We start from the raw sequence: 26,368 nt of genomic DNA on the forward strand, positions 1-26,368 counted from the left end.
TCCTTTAAATCTGATTTATTAGGAAAGTTTAAACCTGCTCTTTAATACAGATTAAAAAGTATAATGAACACTGAAAACAACACAACATATGCATATATAGAAGCTAGAGGAGGTTGCACAGATCTGTTAGGTGGAGGTGCGGAGCCTGATCAGCATGTCATTGTCAGCTTCACAGGAGTAAATTAAGTAACTGAGCACGTCACTTAAGCTTTTCTAGCCAAGCTCCCAATTCATAAATCTTCCAACAAAGAGCAGAAACGTTAGCATTTGTCTTCAAATTGCAGTCTATGGGAAACTTTGTAATATACCAGCATAGCAGAACATTTCTTTAGACAGTATTCCCATATCTTGTCAGTGGGTTCTAGTGCTGCATTCCCAGCAATGGTTTGTGTCATAAGGGCTCCGCCTGCACCCGAATCTGCAGGAACCTGCAGCTAGCGTCGTCACTTGAATGGATCGGTGCTGCAGTTCCCTGCACAGCCAGGTGGCTCGGTGTATGGACAGCGTAGGGGCCGCAGCACTACAGCCTCGCGATATACCATCAGGTTTAACATGGGAATACCTGTTAATAGGGTTATAATTTCCACTCTAACGAGCAAAAGAAGTCAGTCCAAACTGGTATTTTCCCAAAAGCACCAGCAAAAAGTTAAATAAATAAACTGACAACTGATGTGAAGGCCAATGTGTCTAAGCAAATTTACTAAAAATGAAAAAACAGCAGCACTCCTGCAAACTCCATTCACATCTGGTGATATGTGGTCTAATGAAGATCCACTGTTGTGTTCCCTGCTGTGGCGTCATGCAGCTCAGACCTGCTCCGCCGCTTACATCATGGCCGCATATAGTGGAGCAGTCCGCAATCTCTTGGCGAGGAGAGCATCGCATCTTCTGTCTTCACAGCACACAGATCAGAGTCATTATAGTTTATAGGAAGTCACAACAGAATACAATGGTAAAAACACAGTTTAAGGAGAGGAATTGTTACTCAAAAAAGAAAAAATATTTATATAGGACACAACATGCAGCAAAACGCCCTGCTGCTAATATGAGAAGCTGCTGAATTGTCTATTATAAACAGAGCAGTGCAACTATTTGGAACGATTCTTACAGTGTTCTAGTGACGAGAGGCACAGCGGTTCATTTCTCTTCACACCACTGGTTCTCTTTGCGTACCTAAAACAGAAAGAGCGTAATGGCATTAAATAAATTATTAAAATGCTCATGGGATGCAATTACAAAAGCTAGTGTTTGCTCTCAGGGGCTCATCTGATCAGACCATCATGAGATGCACCATTACCAACGGTTTCAGAGAGCCACAGTACCATTTACAGCCACTACACAGTATGGCGCTCTGTGCACCATGCCCCCTTACTCATGTGATCGGTAGAGGTTTTGGGAGTCCAATCTTCACTAATCTGGTACTGACCTAAATGGTAAAGGCTTGGAACACCCCTTTATCAGCAATACATCAGTATACACCATAATCTTTAATACAATGGACCCTTTGCACCAACACAAGTACATGCTGCTCCAATGTACTCAACCAAATCACTGTTTCACTTAAAGGGGTTTTCCCACAAACAAAAATACATTTTAAATTAGATTTTAAGCAACACATCTTAGAATAATAAATAAATAAATTGTTCCTGTGCTGAGATAATGGGCAGCACAGTGGCTCAGTGGTTAGCACTGCAGCCTTGGGTTCAAACCCCACCAAGGACAACATCTGCAAGTTGTCCCTGTGTTTGCGTGGGTTTCCTCTGCGTTCTCCAGTTTCCTCCCACATTCCAAAGACATACTGATAGCAGAGGTGTCAAACTGCATTCCTCAAGGGCTGCAAACAGGTCATGTTTTCAGGATTTCCTTGTACTGCACAGGTGATAATTTAATCACCTACACACATAATGATTACAGCACCTTGTGCAAAGCTAAGGAAATCTTGAAAACACGCATGGTTTGCGGCCCTCAAGGAATGCAGTTTGACACCCTGTTGATAGGGATTCTAGATTGTGAGCCCCATCGGGGACAGCGATGATAATGTGTACAAACTAAACATATCCAATCCCTTTCCACTTCAACTCAAAAATATTTCACGAATCTGTTCATTCCTCAACATGAATCAGTAAAAACCCTAGTCCATGCCCCCATCATCTCTCGCCTTGACTACTGCAACCTCCTGCTCTGTGGCCTCCCCTCGAACACTCTCGCACCCCTCCAATCTATTCTAAACTTTGCTGCCCGACTAATCCACCTGTCCCCCCGCTATTCCCCGGCCTCTCCCCTCTGTCAATCCCTTCACTGGCTCCCCATTGCCCAGAGACTCCACTACAAAACCCTAACCATGACATACAAAGCCATCCACAACCTGTCTCCTCCATACATCTGTGACCTCCTCTCCCGGTACTTTCCTGCACGCAACCTTCGATCCTCACAAGATCTCCTACGCTACTCCCCTCTTATCTCCTCTTCCCACAATCGAATACAAGATTTCTCTCGCGTATCACCCCTAATCTGGAACCCTCTACCACAACACAGACTCTCGCCTACCATCGAAACCTTCAAAAAGAACCTGAAGACCCACCTCTTCCGACAAGCTTACAACCTGCAGTAACCACCGATCGACTAAACCGCTGCATGACCAGCTCTACCCTCGCCTACTGTATTCTCACCCATCCCTTGTCCCATTGTGAGCCCTGGCGGGCAGGGTCCTCTCTCCTCCTGTACCAGTTATGACTTGTAGTGTTTAAGATTGTACTTGTTTTTATTATGTTCACCCCTGCTCACATGTAAAGCACCATGGAATAAATGGTGCTATAATAATAAATAATAATAAAGATCCTCATCATCCTCCTGGGAGGGAAGGACGCGAAAGAGTATACAGACAGCATCATGGGATCACAGCTGATTGTTTTGTAAACTAAAGCATTTTCCTGACTTTTTAAAAAATGTTTTACCGCAAAGAAAAAATAGTTTGTGATTCACTGCTGTAATATCTGCATTTTTTCTTTTGCTTCCTCCTGCCCAGGAGCTGTGGTATGATCAGACCATGATCCTGCACAGGCAGACAAAGCCATTACATAGCACACTTTTATAAGATTCTCAGCACAGGGACTTTTTTTTTTTTTTTTTTAAAGACATCCAATTGTGGAAGTTATTATTCTAAGATCTATTGAGTAAAGTCACTTTGTTAGTGGGGAAAACCCCCTTTAAATATGCTAGCCTTGTTTTTCACAGAACAGATACGGATTATAGTGTATGGAGCCATTCACAAACCTGAGTAATTTGGTCTAACAGGAAGAACACAAACAGAATTGTGAAGACTGTGGCCGATCAATGGTAGCGGATTAGCTGCAGTGGTCATGTGACTGTTACAAGACTGGCAGGCAATGCAAGGCTGAATATTTCTATGCTATACAGCAGTGAAGGAACATCAATAAGGACATAAATAAGGACTTGACCAGCTTCTTTAATGTGCCGAAGAAGCGCAGAAATTATTGTTTCACGGGAGAAAAATCAATGCTAAAAACAGATAGGGACCAAAACTGAAAGAAAATTGAAATCAAGACGCTAATGAAAAACTGTCAATATTCTTCTTGTACCCCCCCAAAAAAAAAAAAAAAAAAAAATCCAGATTACATGTCAATCCTTTACTTCCTCCTGTAATAAATGCCATGCAGCTGTTGGAAGCCTATTTAACCCCCTTGATCTATTAAAATTTTACTCCATGATAACTACGATAAAGCTTTTGTAACCTAGGAATAAAGCCATTAAGAACCAAGTCTTTAAGTGCTACTTTTTCTGGCTCTATGAAAAGGCGGCTTTATTGGTTGGGGCAGAGCTCTTTAGCCATGGGCATCACATAATGCCTCACTGTAATCTCACTATATTCACAAACAAGTTACCTGTGCCTCTTCCTCTTCAGTAAAGTCGTTTTTAATATTAAAGGTCTTCCGAATTTCTTCTGGCGTCTTGCCTTTAATCATGTTTGCCACGGTTTTGCATGTTACATCAAGCAGTCCTTTAATATCCAAATAGTTGGCAGCCTGGAAAAAAAAAAAAAATAGTAACTCAGAATACGTTATACGGCAAAATCTTTACCCAAGTCTTCTGCTACACGACCTCGGTAAATACACGAGGGAGGACTGTTCTGAACTTTAATCTCTTGCGCAGAAAGAGCATCTAGAAAGACATCCTCATTCTGGAATTTGCAGAAGTCACTTTTCACAAAATTTCTCCAAAGATTTCAGATGAGAAAAGGGGGTCCCAATGGGGGACACTTTGATTTATCTATCAACATGGGACCCTTTTAATAAGCTGGGGTCATCGAAAGCAGAGAACTCCTTTACTTACTAAGTTGTTATATTTCATCATAGTTGGCATCCAAGACATGGCATCAAAATCTCAAAAATGCAGGCAAAGATTACTCACCAGGATAAGTTCAAATAGAGTTCCTTGGTCTACTTTAAGAAATTCCTGGTCCCATACAGGAATATCATCTGTCCTCTTCTCCTTGTTCTCATCATCCTCGGGTGGGGGAGGGTCATCTTTGTGATGGGTGCACCATTGGATAACCTGCAAACAGTACAAAATAAGCGACTCAAAATGATGAAGCATAAATTGCTGAGCTGACAAAAAAAAAAAAAAAACACCCAGCGTTCCCTCTTACAAAACAGATGACACTTTCCCCACAGTCAGGGAGCCTAGTGGGGATAAAAATCCAGCAACGGCAGGTCTCATTTTAGCAAGTGCATCCTACACAATGGGGCCATTTCCAACTAATTGCAGCCTGTGTGCTGATCCATGTCTTAAATACCCAGACTGTTGTATGCCCGGATTATAGTGACCCCCCACCACAACACATGCACTTCTGGCATTGAACATAATGGTGGCACAAACTGACCCACAGAAGCTCAGCTGGAGACACGGATCCGTACAAACAGAACCGTGTGAGAATCACTTATCACAGCTCACACTACAATCTCTGAGTGAATCATGGAGATATCTAAACTTGATCATATAAAGTGAAGGTTCCAGGCTCAGCGAAAACTAAAGGTACCGTTACACTAAACGACTTACCAACGATCACGGCCAGGTCGTATCATTGGTAAGTCGTTGTGTGGTCGCTGGGGAGCTGTCACACAGACAGCTCTCTCCAGCGACCAACGATCAGGGGAAAGACTTCGGCATTGTTGAAACTGTCTTCAACGATGCCGAAGTCCCCCTGCAGCACCCGGGTAACCAGGGTAAACAGGTTACTAAGTGCAGGGCCGCGCTTAGTAACCCGATATTTACCCTGGTTACCATTGTAAAAGTAAAAAAAAAAAAACAAAAAAAAAACAAACAGTACATGCTCACATTTTAATGTCTGTCACATCCCCCGGCGTCCACAGGGTTAAAACTGCTTTCGGCAGGAGCGCTGCTAATGCACGCGCTCCGGCCGAGAGCTTCCCTGCACTGACTGTCAGCGTCGGTCGTAAAGCAGAGCAGTGCACAGCGGTGACGTCACCGCTGTGCTCTGCTTTACGGCCGGCGCTGACAGTCAGTGCAGGGAAGCTGACGGCAGGGGATGTGACAGACATCGGAATGTGAGCATGTACTTTTTTTTTTTTTTTTAACTTTTACAATGGTAACCAGGGTAAATATCGGGTTACTAAGCGCGGCCCTGCGCTTAGTAACCCGATATTTACCCTGGATACAATGACAGTGGGTGATCAGCGACCAAAAAAAAGATCCTGATCATTCCCCACGACCAACGATCTCCCAGCAGGGGCCTGATCGTTGGTCGCTGTCACACATAACGAGATCGTTAGCGGGATCGTTGCTACGTCACAAAAAGCGTGACGTTGCAACGATATAGTTAACGAAATCATTGTGTGAAGGTACCTTTAGGAGAGACAAGATTCTGGATGTGGTGTCATTGCTAACATAAGCCTGAGCCAATACTTTCGTTTTTTGATCTTCGCCCCCCACTCATCTTATTCCAACAGCCATAACTTACATTTTTCGGACAACAGACACATGAGTGCTTGTTGTAAGTTGAATGAATTGTAATTTTGAAGGATACAGTACCATTTATTTTACCATACAATGTACCGGAGAAATATTCTAAGAATATAATATATATGTGTTTGTGTTGCCAAGTGGAAAGGAGACATTGTCAGAGTGGTCACGTGAGAAATCCTTCTGTGATCATGCTGTTAAGGTTCCTAACCTCAATGGGAATTCATTAAGGTGAAAACTGTGGGCGTACACTTTTTCCACGATTGGACGGCGACACAGCGGGCAAAAAGTACACGCACACAGAGCAGAACAAAATTAAGGCACCCAGCAGAATAAGAAAATTTATACATTACATGACAGTGATTTTGGTGCGCTCTGTCCATAAAAATTATATATAACAAAAAATAAATAAAAATTGATTTACATTCCTACAACCATGTGCAAAAAATGATGCTCCTCTAAGTGGAAAGATTTTCTGTGCTGTATTCACCAGCCAGGTGAAAAATGTTCTTATGGTCTCGTCGGGGTACAAGTGTCGGCAGACCTTTTCCATGTGCATAGTAGAGGGAACGATTCTTAATCAGATACATGGCCACTGTGAATTATGCAGATATATTTTCTTTACAATTGGATATATGCTACTGTACGTCTAGCCTTTCTTCTGAGCAGAGATCTGATGGCTCGGACATACTGTACTCTTGTTTTATACCCGTCAGGTTTTTAAGCGATGTCTTAATGGAGCCCTGGTGTGGATCAATATCACCACACAGATCTATATAGAATATAATAAAGGTTTCAAAAATGGCCCACACACTTAGACACTTATGGGCCACTACAAAGATTATATTTGAGGTCTCTAGTGAACGCAATAGTAACATTTACCTTTTTGAGAATCGCTGCATTAACATTAGGAAGTGGCACAGGATCATCATCCCCCTCATCATCCATGCCCAGATCTGAAGAAAGAGCGGAAAGATCAAGTCATTTGAAAGATACAATGCAGATCACTTACAGAACCATTCAGATGTATACGTTTGGTGCGTTTCTCCTCTGCAATACTTCGGGGAAACTGCCATACAAATATAGTATTTTATATAAGAGGCCTGGATTTATTTTTTCATAACAGGACAAAAAATAAATAAATAAATCACATGGTAATAGAAAGCATCATATGATTTATAGTGAACGATGCTGCAGTATCGGCATCTTTTTCCACGAGCCACGATACACCAGATGAGTACAGATAGCTAGCATGACATGCTCTGAACTCACCTTCCAGCATGGTCTTGATGGTGACAGATTGCTTTGCAATTTCTACATCTACTTCGAAGATCTCACCATCAGAGCTCTGCAATTTTATTGAAGGCATCTGTGGAACAAGAGTCACAAGTTATGGTTTCCTGGAACTGAAAGCAATTATTACTACTCTGATTGGCTCTATCCAACAAAAGTAAGATGAATCAAAAACTAAAAAGTTTCTGTGAATAAGTCAGCTTTCTAGATTCTCTAGTCCACGTGTCTACTCCTCATGGGCCAAAGTTCTCACACCACTAATATTATGGGGCCCACAAGGTCTGGACACAGGAGGACCAGACAACCTCCATAAAAATAAATCTGCCGTGAGATTTTCGTTTGCCCAATGTAGAACTATTACCCTGCAATATCACACATCATCTGTTGATGCAAAAGGATTCTATGAGAACATAACTTATTCCATCCATGAAAACTGAAAAGCAGAAATGAACTTGACACCTTCTGGTTCAGCTCTTTTACTTGCACAGCCCATTAACAAGTGCAGAGAACAATCCAGCAGAAATCTATGGGATTAGTTCTGGCATCAATAGATGGGCAATACATGCTGTCTCCCCCACCATTCTCCTGGCATCAACATGCAGCATGAGCATCACAAGACTGCTACAACCTTTGACAAGACCTCACATTTTGTCTGAGCATAAATAATGCTTTTTTTCTGTTTTTTTTATTTTATTTTTACACCACCCTTGGGGCTTTCAAAAGGGGTATTGGTATGTAGTTGGACAACCCCTCTAAAACGTTTCAATAGAAAACACTGGCCCTGCTCTTAGGCCAGCGTCAGTGAGTTTTACGGACGTATGAGCGCAGAAAATAAGTCCGTAAAACTCACAAAACAAACGTCCCAATTATTCTCTATGCCCCTGCTCCTATCTGCCGTATTTTACTGATCAGTATTATACGGCTTTCTACGGCTGTAGAAAATCGCAGCATGCTGCGTTTGTCACCGTATTGCGCAAATAAAACGCCAATGAAAGTCTATGGAAGCCCCAAAAATACGGATTACACACGGACCAGCAGTGTGACTTGCGAGAAATACGCAGCGGTGTTAGAGAGAAAAGCCGGCAATTCAGTGCGGTGTACAGTAAAATCACACTGACAGCTTACATTAGAATAGGTGTGTATGTATATATATCAGTGAGACACATATATGTATATATATTATTATTTCATCCAGCGCTAGATAGCTTTAAAGCCGGTAATTCAATTACCGACTTTTGCTTTCTCCTTCCTAAACCCGACATGATATGAGACCTGGTTTATATACAGTAAACCATCTCATATCCCCATTTTTTTTGCATATTCCACACTACTAATGTTAGTAGTGTGTATGTGCAAAATTTGGCCGTTTTAGCTATTAAATTAAAGGGTTAAATGGCGGAAAAAATTGGCGTGGGCTCCCGTGCAATTTTCTCCGCCAGAGTAGTAAAGTCAGTGACTGAGGGCAGATATTAATAGCCTGGAGAGGGTCCATGGATATTGCCGCCGCCCCCCCCCCCCCCCCCCTGGCTAAGAACATCTGCCCCCAGCCCCCCAGAAAAAGGCACATCTGTAAGATGCGCCTATTCTGGCACTTGGCCACTCTCTTCCCATTCCCGTGTAGCGGTGGGATATGGGGTAATGAAGGATTAATGCCACCTTGCTATTGTAAGGTGACATTAAGCCTAATTAATAATGGAGAGGCATCAATTATGACACCTATCCATTATTAATTCAATACTAGTGTCACCTTGCTTTCCTAGAAAGCTCCCAGGCTCGAGTTCATATGAGGACAACCAGCAGAGGGCGCCCTCTTATGAACGCGAGCCTGGGAGCTTTCTAGGAAAGTTCCCACGATCTAGGGACAACCAGCATAGGGCGCCTCACCGCAAATGAAGGTAAATATAGGTCATTGACCTACTTTACCTTCATTCTCCGGGGTTTTGCAGCCAGGAGCAGCTGCATTAGTGGAGCTCGTGGCTGCAAAATATTTTAACCCCTTTAGATGGATTTACATCGTTGGACGTTACAGATCTTCGGAAGGTATGGATATTGTTGGTTTATTTTTATTTTTTTTAAATTACAGATCGAGGGTCTTCAGGTGAGTGGATTGAGCGTAGAATAAAATATTACAACAACCTTTGTGATTTTTTTCATTAAAATAATTTTTAATAATGTGTTTTTTTAACCCTTTACTAGTATTGAATTAATAATGGATAGGTGTCATAATTGACGCCTCTCCATTATTAATTTGGCTTAATGTCACCTTACAATAGCAAGGTGGCATTAATCCTTCATTACCCCATATCCCACCGCTACATGGGAATGGGAAGAGTGGCCAAGTGCCAGAATAGGCGCATCTTACAGATGTGCCTTTTCTGGGGTGGCTGGCGGCAGGTGTTTTTAGCCAGGGGGGTGGGGGGGCAATAACCGTGGAACCTCTCCAGGCTATTAATATCTGCCCTCAGTCACTGGCTTTACTACTCTGGCGGAGAAAATTGTGCGGGAGCCCACGCCAATTTTTCCCGTTATTTAACCCTTTAATTTAATAGCTAGAATGGCCAAATTTTGCATATACACACTACTAACATTAGTAGTGTGGAATATGCAAAAAAAAAAGGGGATATGAATTACCGGCTTTATAGCCATCTCGCGCTGTATGAAGATATATATATATTTATTTGGTATATGGTCTCCATCCTGTCATGTGCTGCACCCATCCTGCGTCCCCCATCCTGTCATGTGCTGCACCCATCCTGCGTCCCCCATCCTGTCATGTGCTGCACCCATCCTGCGTCCCCCATCCTGTCATGTGCTGCACCCATCCTGCGTCCCCCATCCTGTCATGTGCTGCACCCATCCTGCGTCCCCCGTCCCCCATCCTGTCATGTGCTGCACCCATCCTGCGTCCCCCATCCTGCGTCCCCCATCCTGTCATGTGCTGCACCCATCCTGCGTCCCCCATCCTGTCATGTGCTGCACCCATCCTGCGTCCCCCATCCTGTCATGTGCTGCACCCATCCTGCGTCCCCCATCCTGTCATGTGCTGCACCCATCCGGCGTCCCGCGTCCCCCATCCTGTCATGTGCTGCACCCATCCTGCGTCCCCCATCCTGCGTCCCCCATCCTGTCATGTGCTGCACCCATCCTGCGTCCCCCATCCTGTCATGTGCTGCACCCATCCTGCGTCCCCCATCCTGTCATGTGCTGCACCCATCCTGCGTCCCCATCCTGTCATGTGCTGCACCCATCCTGCGTCCCCATCCTGTCATGTGCTGCACCCATCCTGCGTCCCCATCCTGCGTCCCCATCCTGTCATCTGCGTCCCCCATCCTGTCACCTGCGTCCCCCATCCTGCGTCCCCCATCCTGCGTCCCCCATCCTGCGTCCCCCATCCTGTCATGTGCTGCACCCATCCGGGGGCCTGAGCAGGCGGGGACACCGGCGCGCTGTGGGGGTCAGGTGCCGGTATCGCCGCCAGCTCAGGCCCCCCAGCACTTACTATATTCACCTGTCCGGCGTTCCATCACTGGGCGCCGCCATCTTCCCGGTCTCCTGGCTGTGACTGTTCAGTCAGAGGGCGGCGCCAGCGCGCATTAAGCGCGTCATCGCGCCCTCTGAACTGAAGGTCACAGGCCGAAGACCGGGAAGATGGCGGCGCTCAGCGATGGAACGCCGGACAGGTGAATATAGGCGATACTCACCCTCCTGGCGGTCCCTGCTTCTCTGTTGGAGATCGCGGTGTGCGTTCAGTGTGAACGCATACCGCTATCTCCCGGGAGCGTCACTGTTAGGCCCAGACTGCGCCGGTGCTTGCGCCTGCGCAGTCTATAAAGGCTTCGGACAGAGTGACGCTCCCAGCGTTATATTATAGAGAATGTCAAATGGGAGGGACATTGACAAATGGATGTGGCCTGAATAGGGTGTCATCCAGTATGTCAGAGTGCAAAACCACATTGTAACAGAGACTATCTATCAATAGAATATATAGTTGGAGATACATCTCACAACTGAAATAGATGTACCGCAGCATAGGGATTAAAAAACTGAAAGTGGCTGGGCGCCTGGCGTTGAGAGACGCATCTTGCCACATTCAAGATGGCGTCCCGGCGCTGACGAGCGGCGAGTGCGCATGCGCCAAGAGAAACTGACTAGGGAAGGGCTGGGATTGGCCGGCAGCCTATGACAGAGAAATGACGCAGTGACATGCGCAGTAGAGGAGAGAAGACGCCGAGAATGGTAGATGTAGCGTCCTTCATGTGGTTTTGACCGATGTATGGTGGGGTAAGGAATATAAACAAACATAAGATATATTATGAGAGAGATGTCTATTGAAAAGAAATATGTATGAAATGATCAAAACAATAGTGAAGATGTTGGAGCTTATTAGCACTTTGGCACTATGCACTTTATGAGATATGGATTGCACATATGAGATTTTTTTTACACAATTGTTGATCTATGTATGTATACATGTATTTATGCTTAATGACCAATGAAATATGCAAATGTATGTAGATTATGCCTATAAAAGCACCATTGTTAATGACACTCACTGCTTGAAAAAGGCTCAGTGTGAGCCGAAACGTCGCACAGAGATGTGGGTTCAATAAAAGTCACATTCTTACCTGCATGAGGATTTGGAGTGCTGCCTTCATTTGCTGATATATTGGAGATATATACATACACACATATACATACATACACACAGTATATATGTTTTGGTTTTTTTTTTTTTTTTTTTTTTTTTTTTTACACATGGATCCCTTGTATAAGCCGTATGTCGGTTTTGCAAACCTGCGAGAAAATCTTGCAGTACGGATGCCATACGGATTACATACGGAGGATGCCATGCGCAAAAAACGCTGACACACACTGCCTACGGAGGAGCTACGGACCACTATTTTGGGGACTTTTCAGCGTATTACGGCCGTAATATAAGGACCGTATTTTCATACGCTGAGTGTGACTCCAGCCTTACACACATTGGCAATATCCTTCACACACGTTCAGAGGCTTTTGTCAGATATGAAAGCGCTAGACTTGGATACAAAACCAACTCTGATTCACCCAGCAGGACAAAAGTAAAAAGCGTCACACCCCAGCGATTACCAAAATATGTCTTTTCCATGCATGGTCATAGGATATTACAGGCATGAAGCTACAGCTGGTTCAGGTGTAATCAGACTTCATCCAGCCATCACTTCATCCATGGTTAGATGGAGAGGTTACACATGAAACAGCTGCAGCGTCCTATCGCCGTTATACCTTATGACCATGAATCCAATATTTATTTTTCATGCATCAGTGGCGAGTGACGCTTTCTGCTTTTGTCCTGCTGGAAAATCAAGCCCTTTAACCACAACATACAATGGGGCAGATTTACTATGCCATGCCTGGTGTACCACTTAGTCAAAGTGATACAAATATGGCAGATTTAGGGTCTCTAACTTGTGATTCTCAGATGTATCACAGTGGTTCATGCAGTTTATCTAGTCACACATTGACTAGTCTGAGGCTAGACCATATAGCAGTTGGCTTATTTTGGCCTAAGGTCACAGTTACGGCAAACTGGCACAATTTGAGCAGACAGGATTCCAATTTAAGCCCCGCTCCTGTCACAGGCCACAGCCCATTAGTTACATGGAAAAATGTGTCCAAAACAAATCTAATGAAGGCCCCCCCACCATTTTTACAAAAATTAGGATCAGAATTTTTAGAGCACATAGCTTATTCAGCCCCAGCGAGTGCCCAATCCAATGGCAGGGGACAGATCCGTTCTGCAGGTTAGGTTTCATCTAATGAGAAAAGTGGTAAAAAAAAAAGTGCAAAGTTAATAGTGTTCCCCTCTTATAAAGAGTTGCAAGTTATCTGATAAGTGTGGTAACAAAGTAAAGCCATCTGATACTAGCGTGATGGGCGGGGAAGGGGGTAAAGGTGATTGTTTTATACAGCTGGTCACACATGGCATCAGAAGAGGAAGAAATACACTGACGCCCACACAGGATACCAGGCCAATAGTCTGGAGTTCACAGAGCATGCCATTGTCACAGAAATAACATACACCCTGCAGGTGCCGAATACACCTACATATGGACAACACGGTGCGACCTGCGGCAGAAGGGGCAGCAAAATCCTACTACAGTGACATACAGCTGTGAGTCTAGCACTGGCACGGATTACAGTTGTAGCAGCCAACAGCCCACTATCCTGTGACTGACCGCTACCTGGTGCAGAAACAGTATCTATTCATATCATTGCCTTTTAATGTTTTCATTTCCTGTTCTTCCAGATGTCACCGTATCCCAGAATTCCAAGCGGAGGACGTTCACCAACCGCCATATTGGGACACCCAAGTGATGGGTGTCTCAATATGGAAACTGCTGCTGGTACCAACCTATTGCGCGGTACCACCAGCGGAACAGTCACACCACACACACACACTTGCACAGTACCAACAGTGGAAACACTGTCGCGAACACGCCGCCGGGATCAGACGAATGATTCACTGACTGCCGCCATCTTGTACAGGAGGGGCGCATGCGCAGTTTTAATGTGACCGCTGCTATCTGTCTGCACAAAGATGGCGGCGGTCTGATTTACTGCTCCTGCATGAATTCCGCGCAGATGCAGTGAATCATTTGGCTGATCCCGGCGGCAGATGTGTGACGTGTCTACAGGCAGAGGAAGTCGGGCATATTAAAGGGGTTTTCCCACGAACAAAAGTTCATTTTAAAAATTGACTGTCTGACGGTGTACGGAGCATACCACATCTCCTGGGCAGGGGAGGAAGCAAAAGACAATACTGACATTACAGCAGGGGATCACAGAGGATTCATTTTGTGGGGTAAAATATTTCACTGACTGTTTTTAAAAAATATTTTACCTCACAAAATGTATCCTCTGCGATCTCCTGCTGTAATGTCAGTATTGTCTTTTGCTTCTTCCTCCCCTGCCCAAAACCCCTTTAAAAAGCAAATATATCTACTATATAAAGGTGTGTGTGTGTGTGTGTGTGTGTGTGTGTGTGTGTGTGTGTGTGTGTGTGTGTGTGTGTGTGTGTGTGTGTGTGTGTGTGTGTGTGTGTGTGTGTGTGGACCCCGAGAGCGTCATAGGCTATATTGTGAGGCGAAATTTTAACCCCGCGTGTTCCAATTCACCAAACAATTTTGCCCCTATCTACATAATGGGGAAAAAAGTGAAAGGAAAAGTGTTGGAGGCGTCACAGCTACAGAAACAAAATTTTGCACAGTCACACATCTGGACCCTGAGAGCATCATAGGCTATGTTGTGAGGTGAAATTTTAACTCCGCGCTTTCCAATTCACCAAACTATTTTTCCCCTATCTACATAATGGGGAAAAAGTGAAAGGAAAAGTGTTGGAGGCAAATTGACAGCTGCCAGATGTGAACAAGAGGGACTTAAAGAATGAGAGCGATGGCGCCAAAGAGTATATACCGTACAGTTGCTAAGGTAGGACCCCGACATGGGATACTCACCACACGGGGATATGAACACACACACAAAATGCGCCACACACTACCACGTGCTTGAACACATATACCACCCTCAGCACACATTTCACCACACATACGCCAACCTCGCCACATAAAAGTCGAAACACAAAAGTCGCCGCTCAAAACTCACCACGCGCAAAACTCGCCACATGCAAAAAATAGGCTCACGCAAAACTCGCCACAAGTGCAAAACTCACCTCATGGAAAACTCGCCACACGCAAAACTTGCACATGTGGAAAAATTGCCATATGCACAAAATTTGCAACACATGCAAAAGTTGCCTCACACAAAACTTGCACATACTCAAAAGGCACCAGACATAAAACTCACCACGCGCAAAACTCGCCATGCGCAAAACTTGCTGCACACAACTTACTACACTAACCTGTCACATGCAACTCGACACAAAAAGTTGCTACACGCATGTTGCCACACAAAACTCAACACACAACTTGACAAACGAAACTCGCCCTAAAACACACACACAAGTCTGGTATTAGCCTTCAAAAATAAAATTCTGATTAATAAGCAGACAAACTACAAGAGCAACAAATGTACCATATAGGAAATACGGCAGCTGTCAGTCACATGACCTGTCTATTATGTGTATGTGTGAGCTAATATATACTGCCAGGGGGAGGGCTTCCTGTTGGCTAGGGATTTATCAGGCTGCCAATTTATCTTACAAATACTGAGGTAAAAATACTGAGCAAATAACGTGTTAACGAGGTCTAATACAGGAGATCACACAGGTATATACTATATACAGGGGAGATGACACAGATATATACTATATACAGGAGAGATGACACAGGTATATACTATATAAAGGAGATGACATACAGGTATATACTATATACAGGAGGAGATGACATACAGGTCCTTCTCAAAAAATTAGCATATAGTGTTAAATTTCATTATTTACCATAATGTAATGATTACAATTAAACTTTCATATATTATAGATTCATTATCCACCAACTGAAATTTGTCAGATCTTTTATTGTTTTAATACTGATGATTTTGGCATACAACTCCTGATAACCCAAAAAACCTGTCTCAATAAATTAGCATATTTCACCCATCCAATCAAATAAAAGTGTTTTTTAATAACAAACAAAAAACCATCAAATAATAATGTTCAGTTATGCACTCAATACTTGGTCGGGAATCCTTTGGCAGAAATGACTGCTTCAATGCGGCGTGGCATGGAGGCAATCAGCCTGTGACACTGCTGAGATGTTATGGAGGCCCAGGATGCTTCAATAGCGGCCTTAAGCTCATCCAGAGTGTTGGGTCTTGCGTCTCTCAACTTTCTCTTCACAATATCCCACAGATTCTCTATGGGGTTCAGGTCAGGAGAGTTGGCAGGCCAATTGAGCACAGTAATACCATGGTCAGTAAACCATTTACCAGTGGTTTTGGCACTGTGAGCAGGTGCCAGGTCGTGCTGAAAAATGAAATCTTCATCTCCATAAAGCATTTCAGCCGATGGAAGCATGAAGTGCTCCAAAATCTCCTGATAGCTAGCTGCATTGACCCTGCCCTTGATGAAACACAGTGGACCAACACCATCACTGACTGTGGGTACTTGACACTGGACTTCAGGCATTTTGGCATTTCCTTCTCCCCAGTCTTCCTCCAGACTCTGGCACTTTGATTTCCGAATGACATGCAAAATTTGCTTTCATCAGAAAAAAGTACTTGGGACCACTTAGCAACAGTCCAGTGCTGCTTCTCTGTAGCCCAGGTCAGGCGCCTCTGCCACTGTTTATGGTTCAAAAGTGGCTTTACCTGGGGAATGCGGCACCTGTAGCCCATTTCCTGCACACGCCTGTGCACGATGGCTATGGATGTTTCCACACCAGACTCAGTCCACTGCTTCCTCAGGTTCCCCAAGGTCTGGAATCAGTCCTTCTCCACAATCTTCCTCAGGGTCCGGTCTCCTCTTCTCGTTGTACAGCGTTTTCTGCCACATTGTTTCCTTCCAACAGACTTACCATTGAGGTGCCTTGATACAGCACTCTGGGAACAGCCTATTTGTTGAGAAATTTCTTTCTGGGTCTTACCCTCTTGCTTGAGGGTGTCAATGATGGCCTTCTTGACATCTGTCAGGTCGCTAGTCTTACCCATGATGGGGGTTTTGAGTAATGAACCAGGCAGGGAGTTTATAAAAGCCTCAGGTATCTTTTGCATGTGTTTAGAGTTAATTAGTTGATTCAGAAGATTAAGGTAATAGGTCGTTTAGAGAACCTTTTCTTGATATGCTAATTTATTGAGACAAGTTTTTTGGGTTATCAGGAGTTGTATGCCAAAATCATCAGTATTAAAACAATAAAAAGACCTGACAAATTTCAGTTGGTGGATAATGAATCTATAATATATGAAAGTTTAATTGTAATCATTACATTATGGTAAATAATGAAATTTAACACTATATGCTAATTTTTTGAGAAGGACCTGTACAGGTATATACTATATACAGGAGGAGATGACACAGATATATACTATATACAGGAGGAGATGACATACAGGTATATACTATATATAGAAGGAGATGACATACAGGTATATACTATATATAGGAGGAGATGACATACAGGTATATACTATATATAGGAGGAGATGACATACAGGTATATACTATATACAGGGGAGATGACAGCAGGTATATACTATATACAGGGGAGATGACATACAGGTATATACTATATACAGGAGATGACATACAGGTGTATACTATATATAAGGGAGATGACAAACGTGTATACTGAGGTGAAAATGAGAGGTGTGAGGTGAAAATGAAAAGGTGTGAGTTGAAAATGAAAAGGTGTGAGTGCAAAATGAGAGGAGTGAGGGAAAATAGTGTAGTGATCGGAAAATGACAGATGTGAGGTCGAAATGACAAGTGTTAGGCGGGAATGAGAGGAGTGAGGGAGAAAATTAAAGATGTGATTGGGAAAATGAGAGGCGTAATGGGAAAATAAGAGAAGTGACGTGCTATAACTAACCACAGATATTTACTATGCCCAGGCAACGCCGGGCTCTTCAGCTAGTCTATTATATAAAGCTGAATGTGTATGTATGTATGTATGTATGTATGTATGTATGTATGTATGTATGTATGTATGTATGTATGTATGTATGCATGTATGCATGTATGTGATTGGCATCTGCACAGTCGCAGGTACAGCCACAAAATTTTGCACAGTCACATGTCTGGACCCCGAGAGCGTCACAGGCTATGTTGTGAGGTGAAATTTTAACCCCGCGCTTTCCAATTCACCAAACAATTTTGCCCCTATCTACATAATGGGGAAAAAGTGAAAGGAAAAGTGTTGGAGGCAAATTGACAGCTGCCAGATGTGAACAAGGGGGACTTAAAGAATGAGAGCGATGGCGCCAAAGAGTATATACCGTACAGTTGCTAAGGTGGGGCCCCGACATGGGATACTCACCATACACGGGGATATGAACACACACAAAAGGCGCCACAAACTACCACGTGCTTGAACACATACCACCCTCAGCACACATTTCACCACACACGCCAACCTCGCCACATAAGTCGAAACACAAAAGTTGCCGCTCAAAATTTGCCAAGCGCAAAACTCGCCACATGCAAAACTAGGCTCACGCAAAACTCGCCACACGTGCAAAACTCATCTCATGGAAAACTCGCCACACGCAAAACTTGCACACGCGGAAAAATTGTCACATGCACAAAAGTTGCAACACATGCAAAAGTTGCCTCACAAAACTTGCACATACTCAAAACGCACCACACAAAACTCGCCATGCGCAAAACTTGCTGCACACAACTTGCAACACTAACCTGTCACATGCAACTCGACAAAAAGTTGCTACACATATCGCCACACAAAACTCATCTCACAGAAGTCGCTACATGCATGTCGCCACATGCAACTGAACACACAACTTGACACATGAAACTCGCCCTAAAACACACACAAGTCTGGTATTATCCTTCAAAAATAAAAATCTGATTAATAAGCAGACAACCTACAGGAACAACAAATGTACCATATAGGTAATACGGCAGCTGTCAGTCACATGACCTGTCTATTATGTGTATGTGTGAGCTAATATATACTGCCAGGGGGAGGGCTTCCTGTTGGCTGGGGATTTATCAGGCTGCCAATTTAGCTTACAAATACTGAGGTAAAAATGAGCAAATAAAGTGTGAACGTGGTCTAATACAGGAGGAGATGACACACAGATATATACTATATACAGGAGGAGATGACACAGGTATATACTATATACAGGAGGAGATGACACACGTATATACTATATACAGGAGGAGATGACATACAGGTATATGCTATATAAAAGAGGAGATGACACATAGGTATAGAGGAGGAGAGGACAATACAGCAGGTATATACTATATACAGGGGAGATGACATACAGGTATATACTATATGCAGATGACACAGGTATATACTATATATAGGAGGAAATGACAGGTATATAGTATATACAGAAGAGATGACATACAGGTATATAATATATACAGGAGGAGATGACACATGGGTATATACAATATACAGGAGGAGATGACGTACAGCAGGTGTATACTATTTACAGGGGAGATGGCATACAGGTATATACTATATACAAGAGAAGACATACAGGTGTATATTATATGTAAGGGAGATAAACATGTATATACTGAGGTGAAAATGAGGGGTGTGAGGTGAAAATGAAAAGGTGTGAGTGCAAAATGAGAGGAGTGAGGGAAAATAGTGGAGTGATCGGAAAATGACAGGTGTGAGGTCGAAATGACAAGTGTTAGGGGGGAATGAGAGGAGTGAGGGGGAAAATGAGAGGCATGATGGGAAAATAAGAGACGGGAGGTGCTATAACTAACCACAGATATTTACTATGCCCAGGCAACGCCGGGCTCTTCAGCTAGTCTATATATATTATATTTATTGGAAAAAATTAATCTCAGAATTGATGTATAATACCTTTTGAAAGTTTTCCTGCCTAGTAATACAACTAATATTTTCGGCCTCCAGCTTCGCTACTAATTTTAAAGGGAACCTGTCACCCCCAAAATAAAAGGCGAGTTAAGCCCACCCGCATCAGGGGCTTATCTACAGCATTCTGTAATGCTATAGATAAGCCCCCGATGTATCCTGAAAGATGAGAAAAACAGGTTAGATTATACTCACCCAGGGGCGGTCCCAGTCCGGTTCTGGTCCGATGGGCATCGCGGTCCGGTCCCGGGCCTCCCATCTTCATAGGATGACGTCCTCTTCTGGTCTTCACGCCGCGGCTCCGGCACAGGCGTACTTTGTCTGCCCTGTTGACGGCAGAGCAAAGTACTGCGGTGAGCAGGCGCTGGGCCTCTCGGACCTTTCCCGGCGCACTGCAGTACTTTGCTCTGTCCTCAACAAGACAGACAAATTACGCCTGCGCCAGAGCCACAGCGTGAATGCAAGAAGCGGACGTCATTGTAAGAAGATGGGAGGCCCTGGACTGGACCACGATGCCCATCGGATCGGACCGCCCAGGTAGGCGAGTATAATCTAACCTCTCTTTCTCATCTTTTAGGATACATCAGGGGCTTGTCTACAGCATTCCAGAATGCTGTAGATAAGCCCCTGATGCCGGTGGGCTTAAGGTACCTTCACACATAACGATATTGTTAAAGGGAACCTGTCACCCCGTTTTTTGAGATTGAGATATAAATACTGTTAAATAGGGCCTGTGCTGTGCGTTACTATGGTGTATGTAGTGTACCCCGATTCCCCATGTATGCCGAGAAATACATTACCAAAGTCGGCGTTTTCGCCTGTCAATCAGGCTGGTCTGGTCAGGTGGGCGTGTTCACAGCGTTCTTTTCTTCCCCAGGTTTCCGTTGGTGGCGTAGTGGTGTGCGCATGTCCAAGGTCCGGATTCCCTGTGCCCACGTGAAGACACAGCGCGCGATCTGCGCTGTCATTCCTTTCATCGGTGCGGGCGGCCATCTTCCTGGGGACGCGCGTGCGCAGATGTAGTGCTCTGCTGCACGGGGCTTCAGGAAAATGGCCGCGGGATGCCGCGCGTGCGCAGAAGAGATCGCGGCGGCCATTTTCCCAAAGCCGAGATGCAAACTCGGCTTTGGGAAAATGGCCGCCGCGATCTCTTCTGCGCACGCGCGGCATCCCGCGGCCATTTTCCTGAAGCCCCGTGCAGCAGAGCACTACATCTGCGCACGCGCGGCCCCAGGAAGATGGCCGCCCGCACCGATGAAAGGAATGACAGCGCAGATCGCGCGCTGTGTCTTCACGTGGGCACAGGGAATCCGGACCTTGGACATGCGCACACCACTACGCCACCAACGGAAACCTGGGGAAGAAAAGAACGCTGTGAACACGCCCACCTGACCAGACCAGCCTGATTGACAGGCGAAAACGCCGACTTTGGTAATGTATTTCTCGGCATACATGGGGAATCAGGGTACACTACATACACTATAGTAACGCACAGCGCAGGCCCTATTTAACAGTATTTATATCTCAATCTCAAAAAACGGGGTGACAGGTTCCCTTTAACGATATCGTTGCTTTTTGTGACGTAGCAACGATATCGTTAATAAAATCGTTATGTGTGACAGCGACCAACGATCAGGCCCCTGCTGGGAGATCGTTGGTCGCTGAAGAAAGTCCAGAACTTTATTTCGTCGCTGGATCTCCCGTGGACATCGCTGGATCGGCGTGTGTGACACCGATCCAGCGATGTCTTCACTGGTAACCAGGGTAAACATCGGGTAACTAAGCGCAGGGCCACGCTTAGTAACCCGATGTTTACCCTGGTGACCATCCTAAAAGTAAAAAAAAAAAAAACAGTACATACTTACCTAATGCTGTCTGTCCCCCGGCGCTGTGCTCTGCACTCCTCCTGTACTGGCTGTGAGCGTCGGTCAGCCGGAAAGCAGAGCGGCGACGTCACCGCTCTGCTTTCGGGCCGCTGTGCTCACACAGACAGTACAGGAGGAGTGCAGAGCACAGCGCTGGAGGACAGACAGCGGTAGGTAAGTATGTAGTGTTTGTTTTTTTTACTTTTAGGATGGTAACCAGGGTAAACATCGGGTTACTAAGCGCGGCCCTGCGCTTAGTTACCCGATGTTTACCCTGGTTACCGGCATCGTTGGTCGCTGGAGAGCGGTCTGTGTGACAGCTCTCCAGCGACGCTGCAGCGATACGGATCGTTGTCGGTATCGCTGCAGCGTCGCTTAATGTGAAGGGGTATTGTAAGCTCTCACGAGCAGGGTCGTCTTATTTTGCTTTAATTATTGTATTGTTAACGTTGTTACTTATGACTTTTGTGTTTGAAACTGTTAAACTGTAAAGCGCTGCGGAATATGTTGGCGCTATATAAAGATTATTATTATTAAGGGGCCTTAAGCTCACCTTCCATTTTGGGGGTGACAGGTTCCCTTTAATATCAGGCTTATATAGACTTATCAGAGTAGGTGTCCCTGCTTCACCAGGTGGAACACCTATGTAATGTATATGTAGTTTATGCTGTAGTCAGGTGAGCAGATTTACTTAAGAGTTATAATAAATCCAGAAGCCCACAAGATATCGCATGCCTCCAATTACCTAGTGTGTGAGAGCCGAAGCTTCTACAAGGACACACAGTGAAACCAACTGTGTGTCCCAACAGCTGCAGGAACAGGAGACTAATCTGAGATGACTTGAGGATTTTGTATGAAAAGCGGCGGTGCTCATAAACATCTGGGCACTCTACCTGGCACTTATCGCTGGGCCCCATGCCCCAAGTGTGACATACGACATCAATATAGATTGTAAGTTCTTATGATGAGAAACTTGTGTTCCCCTCAAGCAGCCACATAACTGGATAGCACCAGGTGGACATTTATGTAGCAGGCTCAAGAGCTGAGCCTGGATCTAATGGCAGGGGCCAAAACACTCCACCTGACACATTTAACCATTTAGATGCCATTGTCAAGCGCTGACAGTGGCATTCAAGCAGTCTGGTTGCCAATATATGCGTTTACTGGCACCATCGCCCTTCCCCCTCATAGAAGAACATCAATTTCATTACATACTAATATTACAGGATATATTTCAAGCAATCAAGCAGGATTATGTCCTATAAATTGCCTCTCCAGCAGTATTTTCTTATTGCAGTGCTAGAGTGGAGTCACTAATGTAAGTTCCCTGCCCCTAGTATTCTACTTGGCAGCCGCTATCTGCAGCTTTCCCGATGCTGCTCTGGTCCCAATCAGCCATCTTGTGACGGACAGGGAGTTGGAGTAACAAGCCCTCAATGGAAGTTGCCCGTAGACATTAAAAAGTAAATACCTGCCAGATGTTTGTTCCACATATTTGTCATCTTCAGACATAGCCCGCCGTGTCACTGAGAACAGTGGGACTACTTAATTCCTACACACACTTTCCAGGACAGGGGCAAACAATAGCGTCAGCTAAGGGTACCGTCACACAGTGCAATTTTCATCGCTACGACGGTACGATCCGTGACGCTCCAGCGTCGTAACAATATCGCTCCAGCGTCGTAGACTGCTGTCACACTTTGCAATCTACGACGCTGGAGCGATAATTTCATGACGTATGTGCGATGTAGAAGCCGTTGGTTACTATGCACACATCGTATACGATATATGTTACACCATGCAATCATGCCGCCACAGCGGGACACTAGACGACGAAAGAAAGTTTCAAACGATCTGCTACGACGTACGATTCTCAGCGGGGTCCCTGATCGCAGGAGCGTGTCAGACACTGCGATCTCGTAACTATATCGCTCGAACGTCACGAATCGTGCCGTCGTAGCGATCAAAATTGCACTGTGTGACGGTACCCTAAGATTATAACTTGCCATTATAAGCTATGAGGGAGGAAAGTGATACAGTCAAGGAGGAGGGGGGGAGCAGGGGAGGAAAGTAATACAGTCACGGAGGAGGGGAGGAAAGTAATACAGTCACGGAGGAGGGGAGGAAAGTAATACAGTCACGGAGGAGGGGAGGAAAGTAATACAGTCACGGAGGAGGGGAGGAAAGTAATACAGTCACGGAGGGGAGGGGAGGAAAGTAATACAGTCACGGAGGGGAGGGGAGGAAAGTAATACAGTCACGGAGGGGAGGGGAGGAAAGTAATACAGTCACGGAGGGGAGGGGAGGAAAGTAATACAGTCACGGAGGGGGGGGGGGGGAGGAAAGTAATACAGTCATGGAGGGGGCAGGAAGGAAAGTAATACAGTTATGGCGGGGGGGGGGAGGAGGAATAATACAGTCATGAAAGGGGGGAGGAAGGAAAGTAATACAGTCATGGCGGGGGGAGGAATAATACAACTATAACAACTATATAAGTCATCCCCTGACCTTACCCCCGCTGTACTACAGAACGCCACTGACTGTCTGTCCGCAGTCTCCAACATCATGTCCGCTCTATCTGAAACTCAACCTCTCCAAAACTGAACTTCTTCTGCTCCCACCATCTACTAACCTCCCTAAATCTGACATTTCCCTCTCCGTGGATGGCACCATAATAACACCCCGGCAGCAGGCGCGCTGTCTGGGTGTTATGTTTGACTCCGATCTCTCCTTCACCTCCCATATACAATCTCTTGCCCGCTCGTGCCGCTTACACCTAAAGAACATCTCTAGAATCCGCCCTTTTCTCACCATGGAGACAACTAAAACCCTCACTGTCGCCCTGATCCACTCCCGCCTGGACTACTGCAACACTATTAATTGGCCTCCCCCGCACTCTACTTTCCCCTCTCCAGTCCATCCTTAATGCAGCAGCCAGGGTCGTCCATCTGGCTAATCGTTACTTGGACGCGTCCGCTCTTCGCCAGTCGTTACACTGGCTGCCCATTCATTACAGGATACAATTCAAAGTACTTGTTCTCACCCACAAAGCTCTCCACAGTGCGGCACCCCCTTACATCTCCTCCCTCATTTCTGTCTATCAGCCTAACAGACCACTGCGCTCTGCAAATGACTTTCGACTAACCTCTGCACTAATCCGTACCTTCCACTCCCGAATCCAAGACTTCTCCCGTGCTGCGCCAATCCTCTGGAATGCTCTACCCCAAGATATTAGGACCATCCATAATTTGCATAGTTTTAGGCGCTCGCTCAAAACACATTTGTTCAGAGCGGCCTATCACGTTCACTAATCAAAGTCATTTTATGTTTGTGTGTGTGTGTAGCCCATTCACTACTTCCATCTATCCCCAACCCCTGAAGATGGCTGGACCATGATTGTAAATACACACCTGTACTTTGTATCTCCCCCACCTGATTGTAGATTGTAAGCTCTCACGAGCAGGGTCGTCTTATTTTGCTTTAATTATTGTATTGTTAACGTTGTTACTTATGACTTTTGTGTCTGAAACTGTTAAACTGTAAAGTGCTGCGGAATATGTTGGCGCTATATAAATAAAGATTATTATTACAGTCATGGAGGGGAGGGGAGGAAAGTAATACAGTCATGGAGGGGAGGGGAGGAAAGTAATACAGTCATGGAGGGGAGGGGAGGAAAGTAATACAGTCATGGAGGGGAGGGGAGGAAAGTAATACAGTCATGGAGGGGAGGGGAGGAAAGTAATACAGTCATGGAGGGGGGGGAGGAGGAAAGTAATACAGTCATGGAGGGGGGGGGGAGGAGGAAAGTAATACAGTCATGGAGGGGGGGGGGAGGAGGAAAGTAATACAGTCATGGAGGGGGGGGGAGGAGGAAAGTAATACAGTCATGGAGGGGGGGGAGGAGGAAAGTAATACAGTCATGGAGGGGAGGAGGAAAGTAATACAGTCATGGAGGGGGGGGGGGAAGTAATACAGTCATGGAGGGGGGAGGAAAGTAATACAGTCATGGCGGGGGGGGGGGGGGGAAGTAATACAGTCATGGAGGGGGGGGGGGAAGTAATACAGTCATGGCGGGGGGAGGAATAATACAGTTATGGAAGGGGGGGGAGCAAAAGTTACAGCTGGCCCAGCACTGAGGGGGTTATCACGGGGCTACAGGCGGACGGCAGGGGCATCACCGCCCGGGGCAGGAGTCGGCACATCCAGTGTAGCGTCACCCAGGAGAGCAGCCCCAGGGCAGGCTGCTCGGTGACACAGGCCCGCCGCCCGTCTGCGTCTATGAGCCGCGGCCCCGGAGAAGGAGCGCAGCCTCTGCCACTCTCCACACACGACGTTACTAGGAGGAATGTTCTCCTCAGCCAGGAACTCACCGTGCTCGTCCACAGATAACAGACACAAGGCCTCACCGCTGCCTGCCGGCCACACTACTCCACCTCCTAGGGAGCTGCGTCACCCGAGCCAGGCGGCAGCGATAGGCGGGACTTTTGTAACGAGCGATGTCCTGTGTGCTAGAGCTAAATAACTGTTGTACGCTGTGTCTCCAGGAACGCGGGAGCTTCTGGGTAACAAACAGCAATATTGGCCTCCAAGAAAATGGCGGCGAAACCGGATATGGCAGATGAATCTGGGGCACTTTCCTTGTGCGTCTTTGGGATTCTACACTGCATGCGCCAAGGCAGAATGCTGTAC

General features: G+C 45.5%; 1 protein-coding gene across 1 annotated transcript; it reads right to left on the reverse strand.

The window, feature by feature from the left end:
• Nucleotides 1–26,368, reverse strand: SKP1 (S-phase kinase associated protein 1). The gene is made up of 6 exons (XM_069763840.1): nucleotides 26,050–26,368; nucleotides 7,273–7,369; nucleotides 6,883–6,956; nucleotides 4,429–4,572; nucleotides 3,903–4,043; nucleotides 1–1,173 (listed from the first exon to the last, which is right to left on the reverse strand). The coding sequence occupies exons 2-6, from the start codon at nucleotides 7,367–7,369 to the stop codon at nucleotides 1,138–1,140; spliced, it is 492 nt and encodes a 163-aa protein (XP_069619941.1). The 5' UTR covers nucleotides 26,050–26,368; the 3' UTR covers nucleotides 1–1,137.

This window comes from Ranitomeya imitator, chromosome 4 (genome assembly GCF_032444005.1).
Source record: "Ranitomeya imitator isolate aRanImi1 chromosome 4, aRanImi1.pri, whole genome shotgun sequence".
Taxonomy (NCBI): Eukaryota; Metazoa; Chordata; class Amphibia; order Anura; family Dendrobatidae; genus Ranitomeya; species Ranitomeya imitator.